The sequence below is a fragment of the Peromyscus eremicus genome, unplaced genomic scaffold (genome assembly GCF_949786415.1).
Source record: "Peromyscus eremicus unplaced genomic scaffold, PerEre_H2_v1 PerEre#2#unplaced_603, whole genome shotgun sequence".
Lineage (NCBI taxonomy): Eukaryota > Metazoa > Chordata > Mammalia > Rodentia > Cricetidae > Peromyscus > Peromyscus eremicus.
Window position 1 is genome coordinate 85726 of NW_026734839.1, and position 19710 is coordinate 105435.

The window sequence follows — 19710 nt, forward strand, 5'->3', positions numbered from 1 at the left end:
CATCAAAGATTACTTTTCTGACTCATGCCAGGGAAGTAGGTTGGCTGACCACATATTTTCTCCTTTTCCTCTTTTCTTCCAGTTCCAACTCTGAAGTGTCATACCAACACCTCCCTCCATCAGGAGTGGATCCCAAAGAGCTTCTCCTCTTATCCTGAGTCTTCCAACTCATAAGATTATCCCAAGCCCTTACTTCAACTGGCCCTCCTTGGGAATCCACAGATTACTCTGGCCAGGGAAATGTAAGCTAACTATAGATTTTTGGCTCACTCTCCAATCCTTTGAGTCCCATCCCCCAGTGTTATCCCCAGTTCTGCATCAAAACACCTACATCAGACACCTCCATCTCTAGTGGATTTCAGAGACCCTCCCAAATACCCCTACCATAAATTGTTGATTGGTCCCACACCTCAAGTCAATCAACCATTTCCCAAGAACCCAAGGCAAAACTGGGTATGGAAGTAGTAGACTCAATGCAGAGCTTTATCTCTCCATTTCCTCCTCAAGTCCATTCTCCTAGTTTCACCCTCATCTCTTTGCAGAACACCTGCTATAGTCTCTCCCCAAAATTCCCCAATATGATGTATATACCATAGGCCTTATTCTCCAAAGTTCCTTCTACCTACTCATTGTTTTCCCCTCACCTCCAGATAAAGAAGACACTCAATAAGGACCCACAGGTCACTCTGAAAGCAAGTAGGCTAACTGTAGATGCTCACGTCTACCTCTGTTATCCCAAGGCCAATCATTCAGTTTCATTCACAGCTTTATATCCAAATTTTGCTGTGGCCTGTCCTCACTCAGCACCCCCTTTCCAGGTGGTTATCTATGCAGTTCCTGCAGAAAACTCTGCTTTCTTCCATGCTGGCGTCCTTCCTCCCCACTCCTAGACCACCTTATTTTCTAAGTGCTATGGAATGTTCCTGTACTCTGTATAAATTATGCCCAGCTGGTTCATTGAAAAAGCTGACTGACCAATAGCCAAGCAAGATACAGTTAGGCAATAAAATCAAAGTATGGGGGAGGAAATGAAAAGCAGAGTGGATTGAGCCACTGAAGAAGCAAGATGTTATAGGCAGGTGAAACCACAGGACATGTGGCAATACATAGATTAATAAATATGGGTTAATTTAAATGTAAGATCTTGTTAGTAGCAAGCTTGAGCTATTGGCTGAGCTTTTTGATGTTAATATAAGCCTCTGAGTGGTAATTTGAGAACTGGCTTTTGGGAGAGAAATGTCCATTTACATATGGCACCCAATGTGTGTCCCACAGTGCTGGAGGTCCTAAAAAGGCTTCTAGACACATAAAAACAGAGCCAAGAAGCTTTATCATTCATGCCTCTCATGTGGGCCACTATAGAGAGACACATCCCCTGGCTGTGACGTGTGGACTTGACCTGCAGCATGGCAAGTTATTACAGTCTCACACAGGATGATGTACAGAGAGGCATCTCCCAGCCACATGGTAGGTGGCAAATTTAGGTTTTTTTGCTCAAAAAGACAGAAAGGGTTAGAGGTACACAGTAAGGACAAATTTAGACATAAAGGCCTCTAAGTTGATCACAGTTTGTTTGGAAAACGTGTGTAGGCTTGGGATAGGAAGAGAAAGGATAGAAACAGTCATAGATTTAAAATGATTTAAAAATAATTAAGTAAAATTCTTAAAAAAGAATTCGAATAAAAAAATTATGATAAGCCATGTACAGTCAAAAAACACAGAGAGTCTAAATTCCGTATTATGTTGTGTGTTGTGTTTAGATTTTTTGACTGTTAATGAGTGAATGATAACATCTGAGAGACATTTGATTGTGAAAGCTATTAAATTAAACCAATCTATATATTTAAAATTATCTTGATTTCAAAATTTAAGTCAAAAGGTATGTTAATTAGAGGAGAGGATATGCTTTTATTTCCACAAAAAATAAGAGCCTATGGATTCACCTTGGGTCAAAGAAAATCAGGTTTGATCAAGAAAGATCCCCTAAAATCCTGACTACAGACATGAGAAAGCAAACCTAAAGTAAATACAAGAGAAATGGTGTATATTTTACCTGCTCCAACATAAAACAAAAAAAAAATTATTTTTGGCTAGTTTGTGTACAATGCACAGTTTATATTTTTAATAAAGATACATATATATAATATATAATATATATATATTATATATATATTTTTTCTTTCAGACCAAGTGGACAAAATACCAATAAAAATGTTGAGGGTGATCCAACATCCAAAATAGCATTAATATGGCTAGCTGAGCTGACCCAGGCTCACAAAATATTCAAGCCAAATCTTAACAATTATCCTGCTTTTCTCAGAGTTCCTGAAATTTTACCAGTACCTACCAATCAGCTGTAAGTATTCTAGAAATCTAGACCTACAGTCCCAAAATATTGATTATAAATGTTTGTTTTCATTTAAGAAGGGTTGGTTGCAATTTGAAAGTGATCATAATCTCTTTCTAAAAGCAGAAAGGGGATATGATACAGAAATGATGGAAATAAATTAGATCATTATGATAGGAAAAAAGAGTAGATTATGGAATATTTAATCCCCTCAAACAATTGTTAAACTCTAAATATTTTACATTGGAATGAATTTTACTTTATTTATATAAATTTAATGTTACTTTTGTAATAATGTATGTATACTACTACTATTTCTTAAGGCAATTTTTATGCAACTCAATAATAAATGTAATGTATAATTAAGCAATACAGATCAGTATTCATCTGTAATAGTCAAATTTATAGTCTTGTCAGTTAGATGTTCTAGGTATACAAACATGTATTTTAAATAGATAGGTAATCTTCCAAACATTCAAAGAACTACAAAATATGACATTATAAATGTTTTAATAATTTAAGCTTTTCATGAAAGTGAGATATGTCTGTCCTGGCAGAACCAATCTACTTCAGAATAGATGATGAACATCAAAGAAACTGTATGGAGTATTTTTTTGTTTTTGTATTTTAATAAATAAAGCTAGTAATGTGGTCAATGAAATGGCCTTTGCTTCAATTGCTGTCAGTCTCTGTAAAACCTGGGTCATGATAATGTAACAAGTGGTAATTGCCAAACTTTGCCAAGACAAGGTAGGAAGTCTTTCAGAATTCTCTGCTTCACACTAAAGTCTGCAAAATATTCCAGGACTGTATGCCAAAGATGGATTCCCCATCATTGCAGAGGATCTTTGGGTGACTGTTGATATAGCCTGATGTCCCTGTTTTTAAGTAATATTTCATCCTTCTCGGATTTGATGGAGTTGGAGAATAAGTAGTTATAAATAAATATTTCTTAGTTATAACGGAAAGAAAATTAGATACAAAACTTTAGACTAAGATAAGTTAGATAATAATTTTATCTACTTTTGCCAAACGCAAAGGGATTGGGTATTGGTACTGTAATTCTTAATAATTTTTCCATTTTATATAGCTTTACTATGCTAATGCTAAAACCTTCCTATTAATTTAGACAAAAAAGAGGGAAATGTTGTGGAATATTTCTATACCCTGTGTAAATTATGTTCTGATTGGTTTAATAAAGAAGCGTATTGACCAATACCCCAGCTGGATGAGGTTAGGTAGAAAACTAAACTACAGAGGGGAAGAAGAAGGGCACAGTTGACAGACGCAACTGAGATGCCCAAGGAGCAAGGTGCTGGAGGACAGGTAAAGCCACAGGACTTGTGACAATACAAAGATTAATAAAAATGGGTTAATTTAAATGTAAAAGTGAGAAATCAAACCAAAATTATTCAAAAAAGAATTTGGAGGATATTTTATACTTATTCAGGTAAAAATCCACCACGATGACATTTCAATTCTTGACATTTATTCTCCAAATGCAACAGCACTCATATTTGTAAGAGAAACATGACTAACACTTAAATCAAATGCCAAATCCCAAACATTTATACTGGGACACTTCAGAGGCTCATTCCTACAAATGGACATGCCATCCAGAAGAAAATTAAACAGATAAATAATGGAATTATCAAACATTATGGTGCAAATGACCAGGACATAAACCTATAGTACATTTCACCCAAACACAAAGGAGTTATACGTGTTTCCCAATCCCTAATAGAACCTTCTCCAAAATTGATCATATACTCAGTCACAAATCAAGTATCCACACATCAAAAAAATTGAAATAACCCACTATATACTATGAGACCACTGTGAGTAAAATTTGCATTTCAAAAGCAACAGACACTATAAAAAGCCTATAAAATCATGAAAACTGAAAAACTCCCAACTGAATTAACAATAAGTCAAGAAAGAAATAAAGTTATTAAACACTTCTTAGAATTCAATTAAAATTATTCCATGACCTACTGAATCTAATGGGACACAATTAAAGCTATGTTAAGAGAAGCCGCATAGCACTAAGAACCTGATACAGAAAATCTGGTATATTTATATAATGGAGTATTACTCAGCTGTTAAAAACAATGACATCATTAAATTTGAAGACAAACTGATGGATGTAGAACAGATAGTCATGATTAAGGCAATTCTGACACAGAAATACAAGAATGGTATGTACTCAATCATAAGTGACTATTACGTAGAAAGTAAAGGAGAACCAAGCTACAACTGACAGACCAAGAGAAACTAAATAACTAGGTATGCCCAAGGGGGTATGCATGAGACTCACTGTGAGAAAGTAAAATGAACATTGCTAGTGGATGGAGGAGGGACTTAGAAAGGAGAATGAGGATGGGAACAGGAGGGATCATGTGGGTGGAGGATGGGTTGAGAGAGAATTAGGAGAGACAATGGGATATGGAGCATCACTGGGATGAGATGGAAACCTAGAGCAATGGAAACACTCAGGAATCTATGAGGGTGACCTAGTAACATAGACTATGTCAGCTGATCTAGCCATCTCCTGTAACCAGGCAAGATTTCCTGTGGAAGGACTGGGACACCAGCCCAGCCACAAAGCCTTCAACCTACAATCTGTCCTGCTGACAAAAGTTGCTTGGGTAAAGATGTGGCAGAAATTGGGGGAATGAACAAGTAATGACTGGCAGAGCACAGACCCATATCCTGAGAGGGACTCCCCTCTGTGGGCTAGCACCCAGAGGCAGTATACCCCAGAGATTTAGGATAGCAAAAATGTGAATGGCAAAGGAAGTCAATGAAATGATATACTGCTTTTCTCATAGATTGATGTCTAGTACAACTGTTCATCACATAGGCTTCACCACAAAGCAACTGATGGAAAAATATGCAGATACTACAGCCAAACATTAGGTGGAGCTCACAAATATCCTTCAGAACAGGGCAAGGCTGGAGTGTAGGGCCCAGTGATATCAAAGTCACCAAAAGAAAATCCACAGAATCAACTAACCTGGGCTCATAGGGGCTCATAGACAGAACAAACAACAGTGGACCTCCATGAGACTGATATAGGTGTTGTGCATATATATTACAGTTATGTAACTTAGTGTTCATGTGAAACTCCTAATAATGAGAGCAGGGGGAGTCTCTGACTCTTGTAATTCCGTTCAACACCCTTTTCTGATACCAGATTACCTCATCCAGCCTTAATAGAAAAGGAAGAGACTAATCACCTGGCTATTTGATATACCATGGCTACCTGAAATCATTGGGAGGCCCACCAGTATCTAAAGAGTAACAGTGGAGGGGAATGGAGTGGGTGGGAGTAGTGTTGGAGGAAGTAGGAAGAGGGGAGTGAGGGAAATTTTGGTTTGGATGAAAAAACAAAAATAAATAAATAAATAAACCAAAAATAAATCATGAATATAACTCTCTAACCTAAAGAAGGAAATGCCTATCAAAGTAAAAAAATATGAGGAACCCAAAATAGACAACAGAAAAAAACAGACAATCAGGAAAAAAAGTTCATTCAGCTCATAATCATAATGAAAGAACTGAACATGGAGAACAAGTTATGGATGGATAGTCAAGGCCTGGAATGGGATAATCAAATGAGAAGGGAGGAGAGGGACTTGAAGGAGGGAGGGAATATGAGGAGTGACAGCTACAATTAAGGAATACACCAGTGAATGTATGAAAACCTAGTACAATACATCTTCTTAAAATATATACACATATGATTATCATCTAAATAATATTACCAAATAATGGGGGAGATCGTTTTCCAAATGACCATCTCTTGTCTGGTATTGGGTTACACCTAATAAGTTCTTGGCCAAAGGGATTCCACAGGACCCCTAACACAAGCCTTTGCCAAGACTATAGGTTGCTCTCCACAAACTGACAGCAAGGACTCATTGCTGAAGACAACACCTTTATCACTCATCAACCATGGAAATGCTGGTGATTACATACAGCTTTAAGCTCCGCATTCCATCATCATTATTAAAAGATGGTACTATGCATACTATCTAAAGAGAAATGCAAACGTTAATCTAGCCACAAATACTTTGATCTACAATTTTGTCCTGAGAGATATGCTAGAGTAATGTTTGCACAAAGCTCATGGGAGGAAATAACCAATAATTTATTTTACTTAAGGCCCACTTCATGAGATGGAATCCATACCTGACACTGCTTTGCTGACCAGAGGTTAGATAGCCTGGGGACCTAGTGTAAAGGAAACTAATACTGATCTAACAATTTAGTGACAAAATGACTCCTAACGATATACTGCTATGCTCAGATTTGTGCCTTGTTCAGCCATCATCAGAGAAGCTTTCTCCTGAAGCTGGCAAGAACAAATAAGAGACCCTCAGACAGACATTACACAGAGTGAATACTTTTGAACAAATCAGTTCTTAATGGTATGTTTCCACTAAATCCCTCCCTCTATAGCTCAGAGAACTCCTACTCAGAAGAAGAAAGTGTAAGAGCCAGAGAGGAGGGAGGACATGAAGAAAACAAGGCCCTCCACATCAGCACGAGAAAAACACATTGAAGCCACATTCTGCAGCATGCTGCACTGTGCTCCATGTCTGTACCAGTTCTCTACTTATAAATTAGAGTTTCTAGTTTCATGGTTTTATGGGCTTCCCAATTGATCAAACATAGAGATCACTGATTTTTGTGCCATTTCTTGTGATGCTTTTGTTCTGGTGATTTGTCTTGTCCAACTCTAAGATGAAAGTATTGTTTCATCATATTGTACCTTATTTTGTTATAATTTCTAAAAATGAATGAATGAAAGAATGAGTGAATGAATGAATGAAAATCTAGCCACTGGGGTAAAGGTTAACACCTGAACTGTCATTTATACCTGCTGAGAGAGGGAAAATCATGTTTCTGCAGTGCAGTGACCCTGTATATATCAACCACTCTAGGGCAGTCTTCATGTTCAGGAGTAATTGACTGACATATAATAGACTCCATAGTTTTGTGTGTGTGTGTGGGGGGGTGCTCACATTTGGTTACACTTTGGTGTTTTACTTTTGTTCCTTTTTTTTATTAGTATTAGAAATTTTCTATTCATTTTACATACTGACCACAGATCCCTTTCCTTACCTTCCTCTGACCCCCATAGCCTTCCCCCTCAACCCACATCCCCATTTCCGTCTCCTCCAATGTGAGACCTACGATGGAGAGTCAGCAGAGCCTGATATACTCAGTTGAAGCAGGTCCAAGCCCCTACTCTGCTGTGGATATCTATTGCTCTGTATAAATAAAAACCGATTGGCTGGTGGCGAGGCAGGAAGTATAGGTGGGACTAACAGAGAGGAGAAAAGAGGAAACAGGAAGGCAGAGGAGAGACTGCCTGGAGCCGCAGCCAGGACAAGGAAGATGTAAAGTACCGGTAAGCCATGAGCCACATGGCAAAGTAAAGATTAATATAAATGGGCTAAATATAAGAGTAAGAGCTAGACAATGATAGGCCTGAGCTAACAGCCAAGCAGTTTAAATAATGTAAGAGTCTGTGTGTTAATTTTATAAGTGGGCTCTGGGACTGGCAGGACTTGGCGGCGGGAGCTGGAGAGAAATTCTCCAGTAACACTACTCCTGCACCAAGGTTGTGTATGTTGTCCCACCCTAGGATGTGTGAACTCTCCAAAGCCTGCTATGCACAGGGATGGTCCCTGATCCCACTGTCAGGGGGCCCATATAGCAGAGCAAACTACTCAACTCTCTTGCCTGTGCAGAGGGCCTAGTCCAGTCTCAAAGTGTTTTTCTCTTTTGCTATTGTTTTCATTTGGGAAATTTTTTTTAACAAGGAATTTAAAGTTGGATGTGTAAGGAAGGGGAGACGATTTGGAAAGAATTGTGTAAGGGAAAGAATCTGATCAAAATATATTTAAATTGCCATGTGTGGTGGTGCTCGACATTAATCCCAGCACTCAGGAGGCAGAGGCAGGCAGATTTCTGCATGTTCAAGGCAAGGCTTGGCTACAAATTGAATTCCAGGACAGGCTCCAAAATAATATATAATTAATAATTGTTTTAAACAATAAAATATATAATAAGAGAAAATAAAATCAACAAAAAAGTTACAACTATCAGCAGCCTTTGTCATCACTAGAATCTACTTCTATAAGGTTAGCAGTGGCTGTAAGACTGCTTCTCCTTAACTAAATTTTTGAAGAATTCTGAAGCTGGACAAGTATTTTTTCTGACAGACTGCTTGCTCAGGACAATTTTGTTTTGCTCAATAAAAAGTACAATTGATATCTTTATCATTGATTATAAGTGTGTAAATGATGGTTGCATTTCACATATAACCTTCAAACTACTTAAATTTTTGAATTGCTAATCAAATGATAATACTTTCTTACTTATATGCTTGGTTTCATTATTATGTGCCCATCATTAGAGGGAAGATTTTTTTTAATTACATGAAAATAAATTAGACAAATGAACTTCAAAATTATTTTCCTGAGTAGTCTTTTGAAACAAGGTCTCTTGTACCCATGGTTGGCCTCAAACACACCAGACAACCAAGGATGGCCTGTGGTTCTTAGTCAGTCACTACCTCTCAGTGCAAGGTTTACAATTATGTGACACCCTGCCAAGATATGGGTTTTTTTATGTTTAAAGTAAGAGATATTTGTGACATGCACGTATTACTTAAAAATATTTATGACTTTCAGTGGGACATTTCAATGAAATGAAACCTGCAAAATAACATAAGGGTATGGCCTATCAGAGTATTTAGATATATTTCATTACTTAGTGTTGAAACATTTTAGATATTCTCTTCTAAGAGTATTGAAATTTCCAGTGTCTCCTAGCTAACCATGCAGAAACCCTCAGTACTTCAGAGCACAGGACACCTTCCTCCCTGAAAGATTGCATGCCTTTTTCCCCTCTTCTTTTCATCAAAGGGAGATGGCATACATTTCGTCACACCAGTGGTGTGACACTGTTTACCCCTTCCCCACTATCACTGGGTTATCAACTGTATCAAAATTGTTGCATAGACAGAATTGAAACACCACTAGAACAAGTTTGAGCTACCCCAACCTCCTTCAGGGTTAAGTAGGGTGACTAGGAGGCTGGAGAGTAAATGACAGATGCACCTTAATAAAGGAAATAGGGTATAATATCACATTTAGTGATTCTTCATGACCCTACCAGTGATAGAGTAGGTGGAAAAGGGATACTGAACAATGTGGGGTGCTGCATGGGCTGAATTGCTAAAGGAATTTATGATTGCTGTAAGAATGACAGTTACCTTTTTCATGTCTTCATAGCTGAGTAACAGGAAGTTGTCATTTCCTCTCATAGACAGCCAGCCACGGGTGTGCTCAAACCATGATCCATATGGCACTGTGTGAAAGGGGAAGGAAATTATTGATTACAAAGAATAAAATTGAGGTCTGCCTGTTATTATTCACTTTCCACAAATGGCAGACACTTTACTAAGAAAAACAAAACCAGTATTTACAGCATTTAATGTGATATTTTATATAGCCATGTCAGAGGAGCAGTAGGCAGCAACTGAAGATCAGTAGGTTAGTCCACCAGGAAGGAAAGTTCTAATGGGTGAATCTCAGATAGGTAAGGCCCCAAAGGCTTTGGCTCTAGAATGTCTTTTGCTAATGTTGCCCCTTAACATTTTTGCCACTGTTATTTTCCTATGGTATCTAGCATGGTGTGAATGCATGTGGGAAGATCCCCACTTCCCTTAATTTATTATGACTATCTCCAGGAAATATCCCATTCTACTGGGCATTTTAATTTGTGGATTATTATAAAAATGATTCCCTCCTAAGCTATTCTGTTTAGAGCAATGATTTTATACAAAATAATAGTGTTGGTTTAAACGGCATTTTGGTTATTTGGGTTCTTTAATAAATGTAGTAATTGAATATGATAGAGTTTAGTTGAGTGTAGAAACTAATAAAGTCAAAAGCAAGGTATGGTGTTTCCCCTGCCCATGATAAAGCATGGACTGCAGAGGATAGAAAATAAGAACAAGGAAATTACACATACCTAGTTTCTTTTGAGGATCCATATGGATTGTGGTTTAGATTAATGATTAAGAAAAACATTTGTGTTGTAGAATATTTTTAAAAGTATGTTACTTTTTTATGCTGAATTTGTTTAACTCTGTGAAATTGTGTTATTGCACCTTTCTAAACACCTGATGGTCTAATAAAGATGTGAAGCCAATAGTGAGGCACGAGAAAGGACAGAAGGGGCTGGCAGGCAGAGAACATATAGAAGAATTCTGGGAGTAAAAAAGATCAATGAATGAGAAAGAAATAGAAAGACATCAGAGTCAGCCAACCAGATACACAGCCAGTGCCAGTAGGAGTAAGAATAAGAGTAAGATTTACAGATGTAAGAGAATGGGAAAATCCCAGAGGCAAAAGGTAGATGAGTTAATTGAAGTTAAGGAAAGAGGGCAAGAAACAAGTCAAACTAAGCCCAGGTGTTTACAAGTAAGAATAAGCCTCCTTGTGCGATACATTTGGAAGCTGAGTGGTAGACCACCCAAAAGAGGAAAAATGAACAACAACACAATTGTGTCCCAAAAGTTAAGCTAGCTCAAGTTCTTTTAATCTTATTTTTAAGAGATGTGACATGGGCTTCAGTGTGCATCATAGCTGAAACAAAGCTTTCAATGTGACTTGCAGATAAGATAAGATATTTTTGTTAATAACTTTGAGGTGAAAAACCTGTGGAAAACATCTAAAGCTTAGAAAGGCACATAGTTGAGTGAGGGACTCATTGAGGTCAAGAAACACAAACAACGCAGCCTAGTTATTATTTGTGGATGGATATTTCTTGTTAGGATGGTTTGGCAATCCAAGATGATGATTAATTCCTTAATTCCTTAAATCCTGATAATTAATTCAAAGACAGAGATTAATTAATGCCCAATTTGCCCTATGCTTCCTGATACAAAAAAAGCTATTGATGAAGGAATACACAATCTGAGTATTTAAAAAACAGAAGACTGATTGTTTTTCATATATAATAACTTAGGTTTGTGACTCTTTTAAGATTATTTATAAGATTACCATTTGAGATAAGTAATAAATCATTGATCTTTCCTTTGTAACCACAAAATTTAGCCTGGCTGTAAAAGAATGGCTGAGAAATACATATTACTTGTTTATATTCTTTTAATCTATACCAAGTTGCTTGGATATGAATGTATGTGGGTTCTTCGGATAATTTGTTTTACATCCATAATGTGTAGGATGTTTAAACATTTGAGGGAAATTGGAAATCATGTTTTCTAACTGTATTCATTGTAATCATGCACTTGAAAAATAGACGTTTTTTTGTAAGTTTTATATTGCCTGCGAGATTTTGTTCAGATATATAAACCTTAAGAGAAACATAGAGAAAATGATGGAGAAGTATAAATGTTTGTGCATATTTCCTCCTTTTTGTTGGCCCCAGAGAGTTAAATTTTGTCCTCTCTCTCACCCCAGCAAATTAAATTTTACACCCTCTGATAGAAAATTCAAGTTAAGTGATTAGTTTGCCGACTCCATGGCTTCCCCTTCAATCCTTGAGCTCCTGAAGGCTGGTCATCATTTCAATGATACCATTTACCACACACACACAGTTAGTAAGCAGATAAAATCCAGTTCATTAGTGAACTCATCACCTCACAGATTTACTACTGATGCCATGAGGAGACATCCTATTAACAAGTAGCAGTAACAAAGGCATGAGTTGGTAAAATGTGATCACCACAGTATAGGAAGCCAGAGGATTCTGAGCATTTCCAGGTTGGGACTTTTTATTACCATCATGTCTGAAGAACACTATTAACTCCTTCTGAGGGATATCTCTTTCCACTAACATTCATCTCTCAGGTTCCACAACTTGTGGATAGTGACTCCTTAAGACCAAAGACACCAAAACATAGACAGCTAGAGATGCTCAAGACATAGTCTTCCATACTCAACCCAATGCTTCATTTACATTCCTAGTACTATTTTAATGTGTTTTCACTAGTCAGAGTGTCCTGACTGTTCCTCATCTAGTTGTGCTGTCTCTTCATGCCTCACCCGCCATTGCAGGCTTGTATTGTTCCCCATTATCTCAAGAACCAACTGAATTAGTCAGGAGAGAAGGTAGAGACTTAAGCCAGTGCCAGAGTAGTAGGATACATGAATTCAATGAATCTAAGATTTGATTGAAACCTGGTGGTGTTAAATGATCTACAGAGAATGTGTAGATATAAAGTGAGTTGCATAATATATGAGAGAATTAAGTCACTTAAAGAGATTGAAAGCTCGGCTCATGTGATAGCTCAATGGAAATCAACTGCCTTGTATGTCACAAGACCTGAGTTTGGATCCTCAAAAACCATTCAAACATGTGATGCAGCCTGTTTTATTAAACCTAGTACCCCTTCTATGACATGAGAGGTGGCGACAGGAGATTGCCTACATGCTTAGGACCTGCCAATTTGCCACACACAGGGATGTACAAGAAGAAGGAGATTGTCTCAAACAAGGTAGAAATTAAGGTTCAACACCTGATATTATCATCTGTCTTTAGCATAAGAACACCTACATTTTCACATTTGCATGCGCTTCATCATAAACACTAATACATACATGCATAAAAAGAAAAGCTAGAAGCCCAAGTGAAATGTTGTGTCACACATATGTAATGCCAAAATTAAGAAGGGAGAGCCCGCCGGGCGGTGGTGGCTCACGCCTTTAATCCCAGCACTCGGGAGGCAGAGCCAGGCGGATCTCTGTGAGTTCGAGGCCAGCCTGGACTACCAAGTGAGTTCCAGGAGAGGCGTAAAGCTACACAGAGAAACCCTGTCTCGAAAAACAAAAAAAAAACAAAAAAAAAACAAAAAAAAAAAAAAGAAGGGAGAGCCCAAAGACCAGGGATTCAATGTAATTTTCAATTACATGATGAATTTCTTGTCAACTTGGGATACAACAGATTCTGTCTCAAAACCAAAAAAACCAAAAGCATGTTAGTGAGTGCACACCAAAAATAAGCCAGTGAGAAACACTGATAATAATTAATAGCAGTTCTGCTTTGGAAGTTGTTTTAAAAGGTATTTGTTTGGGGACATGAATTACAAAGTGTACGCCAACAAGGCTGTGGTTAGAAGATTTCCTGTGTCCTGACCTGCTGGCAGTAGGGACACATCTCTCCCATTCGCATCTCCCAAGTAAACACACAGAAGCTTATATTAATTATAACTGCATGGTTATGGCTCAAACTTTTTGCTAGCTATTTTTTATATCTTAAATTATCCCATAACTATTAATTTGTGTATCTCCACAGGTTCTGTGGCTTTAACTACATCCCATTACATGTTGCTCCTAGGGTGGCTCACTGGCATCTCTTCTCTCCCTTCTTCCTGTCTCTTTTAATTTCCAGCCTGCCTCTAAGCTGCCTTGTTATAGGTCAAATGGCTTTATTTATCAACCAATCAAAGCAACACATATTCACAGCATACAGAATGACATTTCCCATCTTCTGTCTAAACAAAAGGAAGGTTTTAACTTTAACCTATTAAAATTATGAATAACAAATGAGTTATCAAGCAATAATTACAGTTACAATATCTAGTCTATTTGTATTTTGTAAAATTAAAGAAAATATTCTATCTGTCCTACATTTGTGAGTCTAAGTTTTCATATGTAATTTGTCTTTTATCATAACCAAGGAAAATTATAATTAGAACTATCTTGTCTTCAACTACATCAAAGACCCCAGAAGGATATATTATTTAAGTAAACAAGAAATACATTGTATGCAACTTCCAAAAATCTAGAATGACAGAGAGAGCTGGCTACCTGGACAGTTACATGCAACATTAGGGCATCCTTATTCAGTCTATAAGCCTAGTGTCTCTCAGTTGCTTCTTTGTGTCCTGTGGAATGTCTGACAGTCTCATCCGTTAAGTAGAAACCTGAAGAACCATCTTATTTTGAAAAGTTCAGTGGTCACCTTTTATGGGTCCTGGATGTCCACTTTATACAACATATTTTCTAACAGTCAAGGCAAGGACAATTTTTTTTGTGCAGTGACTAACTTTTGCAGCAAAGAAAGCAAACTTCATAATGAGTTTCTTCAAGGCCCATTATCTTCTCTGAAGTAGATTGGTGCTGCCAGGAGCAGACATGTCTCAATGTCCAGAAAGTCAAAGTTCTTAAAACATTTTAAATGCCATATTCTGTAGGTCTTTGAACTGTATGAAGATTACATGCATAATTGAAATATATCTATGTATATCTAGACAACTTAACTAAAATGACTACAAGTTTGATTATCATAGATGATTAACTATGAATATGTATTTCTTAATGATACATTACAACTTTAAATGAGTTGCACAAACAAAATACTTCCAAAAAGAGTATAAATATACATACAGCATAACAAAATTTATTTTAAATTTGTATCAATAAACTAAAATCTATAGCAATGTAAAACATTTTTAAACAATTATCTACCCTTTCAGCCTATCTTAACTATAACATTCTCTTTTCCTCTTTAGAAAGAAATTGCATTTATAATCAACCTGCTTTAAACAAAAATAAACATTTATAAACAATATTTTGGGAATTTGGGAGTAGCTTCTTATACTATCCATGCTGGTTGAGGGTGCTGGTAATCTTAGGGGAATCCTGAGAAAATTTGAGATAATGTTCAAGTCCTGGGAAGCCTGGTTATAACCTTTCTTGATAGGTACCATCTGTTAAGGTTCAAGATGTCTAGCTTGATCAAATTTGAACCCTCTTAATATGGAACAAATCCATAGCCTCTTAGTTTCTTTGGAAACAAAAGCAGAGCCTCATTTCCAAAGCAATGTATCCTTAGATCCAAATTTTGAAGTCAAAATACCTTTAAAATACATATATTGGTTTAACTTAGACTCCCATATAATCAAATGTCTTTCTGCAGTTAAAAATCCCAATGACAATATAATCCAAATTCTGTGTATGATTTCCATGTTTATGTGGCTCACTTTTTATATTACTTTTACTGTCTCTTTAAAGACTTTACTTTTTAAAACTTTTTATTTTATATAAATCTATATTCCTTCATTTCTCTTCCAAGCCTATATTTATTTTTACACTCACTGTAATCTCTTTAGGGTTTATCACATTTGAATCTGTCTCATTGTGAATTTATTGCTTTAAACTGCAGTGGCTAGTACTGAATTGTCAGACTCTGCCTACCTCAGCTTTTCAACAGGGTGGAGATAATTCACCACTGTCTCTGGGAGCCATGCTCTCCACTGACTCCAGGAGGCCATGGGTCTGTGCTTCCATCCAGAAGTGTGTAGCCCAAAGCCTCTTCCTTTTTTCTTTTGTGTGTACTAGCAAAAACTAAATCCACCGTGCAGCATGAAGATGCCTCTGTATACTCTGGGGGGAATCTGCCATGTTACTGGTCAAGCCCACATGCCACCAACCTGCCATACTCAAGCCCTCAGGCAGCAGTTGGCCACACAGACACACTAGGAAGCTGTTTTCACCTCCTTTTAGAATCCTTTTTTTAAAAAGCTTTCTCAAGTTTTGGGTGGAAACTCTTGCCACATGTTGGGCACCAAATGTAGCTTGAAGTTTTCCTACAGCCGCTCAGACACAATTTAAACACACAGAGGCTTATATTAATTATAACTGCAAGGTCATGGCTCAAGTTTTTTTTCTAGGTAGATAATTAAATTATCCCATAAATATTAATCTACATATCTTTACATGTTCTGTGGCTTTACCTGCGTCCCAACACATGTTGCTCCTTGGACAGTTTGCTGGCATCTCTACCTGTCTCTCTCTTTGTACTTCCTGCCTGCTTCTAATCTGCCTTGCCATAGGCCAAATAGCTTTATTAATCAACCAGTTGGAGCAACACATATTCACAGCATACAGAAAGACATTTCCCCCATTACAAAGCTGTCCTCAATCTTGGTACATAAACAAAGATGGCCTTGAATTTTTGATCTATTCATCTCCACCCAATTAATACTTACATCATCCTACTCGTATGTAAATTTATTATTTGTTACATTTGAATAGAAAGGTGTCAATTTTGAGACCTAGTGGCTGTACCCACAACAAACAACCACAAAATTTTAGTGTCAGTGGTGAGTAATATTCAATAACCAGTCAAGTGTGTTCTTGCCACCTGGAAAACTTCCAGAGGAAGTCTGAAAGCTCCAGTTACAAATATGTAAAGCATGACATCTCATAATATGACAGAAAGGAAGATTACCATCAATAAAGCAACCTGTTGAGTGAAATCAAATGAAGGTATGTATCAAGGTTATATTATCACATTAATAATTACATTAATGACCAGAGTGAGGTACATAAGTAAACTGGTAGAGAGAGAGGGGAGGTGTAGGGGAAGAGGAGAGAGAGAGAGAGCAGTAAAAGGAGAAAGAGAATGGGGATTTTAAACATGTATATGTGGATAAAATACAAATCTCTAGAAACTTGTGGATAAAGAAATAAATTTTCAATTGTTTATTGTATTTTTATTTTTGTACGTTTATATGTTCTTATGTGAGTACAAGTCTGTGTGTGTGTGTGTGTGTGTGTGTGTGTGTGTGTGTGTGTGTCTACAGAGGTGAGAGTGTTGGTTTCCTCTGAAGCTAGAGTTACAGGAAGTAGTGAGCAATTCTGTGAGGGCTCTGGGAAACAAAGCACCTTCTTCTAAAAAGCATTAAGTTCTTTTGGCCAGAGCCGTCTGTCAAACTCCTATGATAATATAATTTTAAAGAATAAGTTATATTGTAAAATGAAAAGTATAAAGTAGCACAAAATGATCTTCACAACAAATACATTGTAAATGAATTAACTAGTGATACAAAAAGGAATGGTGTGGTAATGACATGACAATGGGTAAAATGCTTGTCATATAAACCTAATGACCAGACTTCAGTCTCTGTAAACCGTATAAATTAGAAATGGACAACTGACTCCACAAGGTTTTTCTCAGGTTCTTCCAAATGTTCTGTGAGAGGTGTATACTCACACAGACACTTATGCACACATGTACACTAGATCACAATAAATAAGAAAAATTTAAAAGAAAAATATATCACGGTGTGAAGGCAAGGTAAAAGATGTGTGACAATTCAATAAGAAACAAAGATAATACAAGAAGAAGATATGAGTGGGAATTCCAAGATATTTGTCACTCTATGGAAAAAAAAAATTTAAGTGATGTTACATTAAAATTACCTACTGTTAACTTGCCAAAACCTATATCTGCTTTGGAACAGATATTTAATGAGGAATTATCTAGATCACATAAGCCTGTGGGTATATCAATGAAAGATTATCCTGATTGTTAACTAATGACGTAAAAGGTGAAGAATTATTGTGGCAGCCCCATTCTCTACTCAGGTGGGTTCAGGAAAGCATAAAGTAAGAGAATATTAACTGAAGGCAAGAAAGCAAGAGCAAACATATTTATTGTCTCTCTACTCTTGTCTGTGAATACACTGCCTTAATTACCTGCCTAGGCTTCTCATCAAAATAAACTGTAACTTGGAGTTGTAAAATAGATTAACACTTTTTTCTCTAGGTTGCTTTTTGTTCAAACAGATGCCAGTTAAGATAAAGGAGGAATTTAGAACACCATATATACAAGACCACAAAGTATGTTTTCCTCATAAAATTATAGTTGAAGAAAGTACATTGAAACTGGCAAGGGAGAAACACCAAGTCAAATGTAAAGGAAATTCTGTCAGAATAACAGATTTTTCAACTGAGATTTTTAAAATGCAGGAGGGCCTGGGACTGTATTTCAAGTTCTAAAGACAACCAATGACAACTCAGACTACTGTACCCATCAAAACTGCTTGTCATAAATAAAGGAGAAAAAATTATGCTAAAAATATGAAAATGAATTTATGACCATCAAAACAGCTCTACAGAATATACTTATAGGAATCTTTTCCAGTAAAGAGAAAAAATGAATCCACAAGGCTGCAAAAAGCAAAAGTTAACTTCAGTTTTTAAGTTGACTCAACCTAGAATTATCTGAGAGAGTCTCATTTAAGAGTTTGTATAGATCAGATTGGCTGGTGACAAAGTATTTGAGTTGTTGTCCTGACTGATGATTGGTGTGTTGGAGCCTACAGCATAGGTAGCTGTGACTGGATTTTATGAGAAAGACAACTCAGCATAAGACACTAAAACAAGTTAACATGCAGATTAGTAAAATGGTTTCTGCTTCAGTTCCTTCTGGAGATATTGCTCTGACTTCTCCCATAGATACATTATAATCTGAAAGTTTAAGCCAGATAAACAACTTCTTCCCATACATTGCTTCTGGCAAGAGTGTTTTTATCACAGAGACCATAAAGCAAACTAGACCAATAGTTAAATAAGAAAACAACTCAGTCATCTTGGTTAAATCATCAAAATGAGAGGAATCAACAAACATCTTTCACTATTGTAGTTGAAGTGCTGTGGGATGTCTTGTATGCTGTGAATATATGCTGCTAGAATTGATTGATTGATAAATAAAACACTGATTGGCCAGTAGCCAGGCAGGAAGGATAGTGTAGGCGGGACAAGGAATGAGGAGAACGCTGGGTGGAAGAAGGCTGAGTCAGAGAGATGCTGCCAGCCTGCCACGGGGAGCAGGATGTAAAGTACCGGTAAGCCACAAGCCACATGGCAAGGTATAGATTTATAGAAATGGGTTAATTTAAAATATAAGAACAGTTAGCAAGAAGCCTGAGCCATTAGGCCATACAGTTTGTAAATAATATAAGTTTCTGTGTGTTTACTTGGGGGACACTAGTGGGAGAGGTTTGCCCTGACTACTGGCAGGACGGGACACAAGAAAACTCCAGCTACAGGCTAGTAACTGAATATTAATGGTGCCAATTCCTTAATCAAAAGAAACAGTGTAGGACGTTGGATTAAAGTCCTACACTTTAGGATGTTTATATTTGTTGTAGGCCATCATATAAGACAGCTATAAACTTACAATGAAATAATGGAAAAAAGAGATTCTGGAAAAATGATGCTATAAAACAGGGATATGTTGTTGATCAAATATGACATAATAGACTTGAAATCTATTGAGCAATGATATACATTACTTCCTACTGCTTAAGGGAACAATTCATGGGGAGAACTGTACAATTACAAAGACAGGTTCACCCAGTTATGCACAGAAAATACTACTAGATGTAAAGATATAAGCAAGCATCACAGTACTTTCATTTCCAATAGTTAACACTTCATCCCAATAGAAAATAAATAGAATTAACTGACATCACAGGTAAAATGGTCTTAAAAGACATCTATAGAATATTGTATCCAAAAACTGAA

At 36.8% G+C, this 19710-nt stretch overlaps 1 protein-coding gene across 1 annotated transcript in view; it reads right to left on the reverse strand.

Annotated features, from left to right (window-relative positions):
• Positions 1 to 19710, reverse strand: part of LOC131901891 (probable alcohol sulfotransferase) — a 37786-nt gene that overhangs the window by 5794 nt on the left and 12282 nt on the right. The window contains exon 4 of the mRNA XM_059252958.1: positions 9639 to 9733. Coding sequence (XP_059108941.1) covers positions 9639 to 9733 — 95 coding nt within the window. The remainder of the gene's footprint in view (positions 1 to 9638; positions 9734 to 19710) is intronic.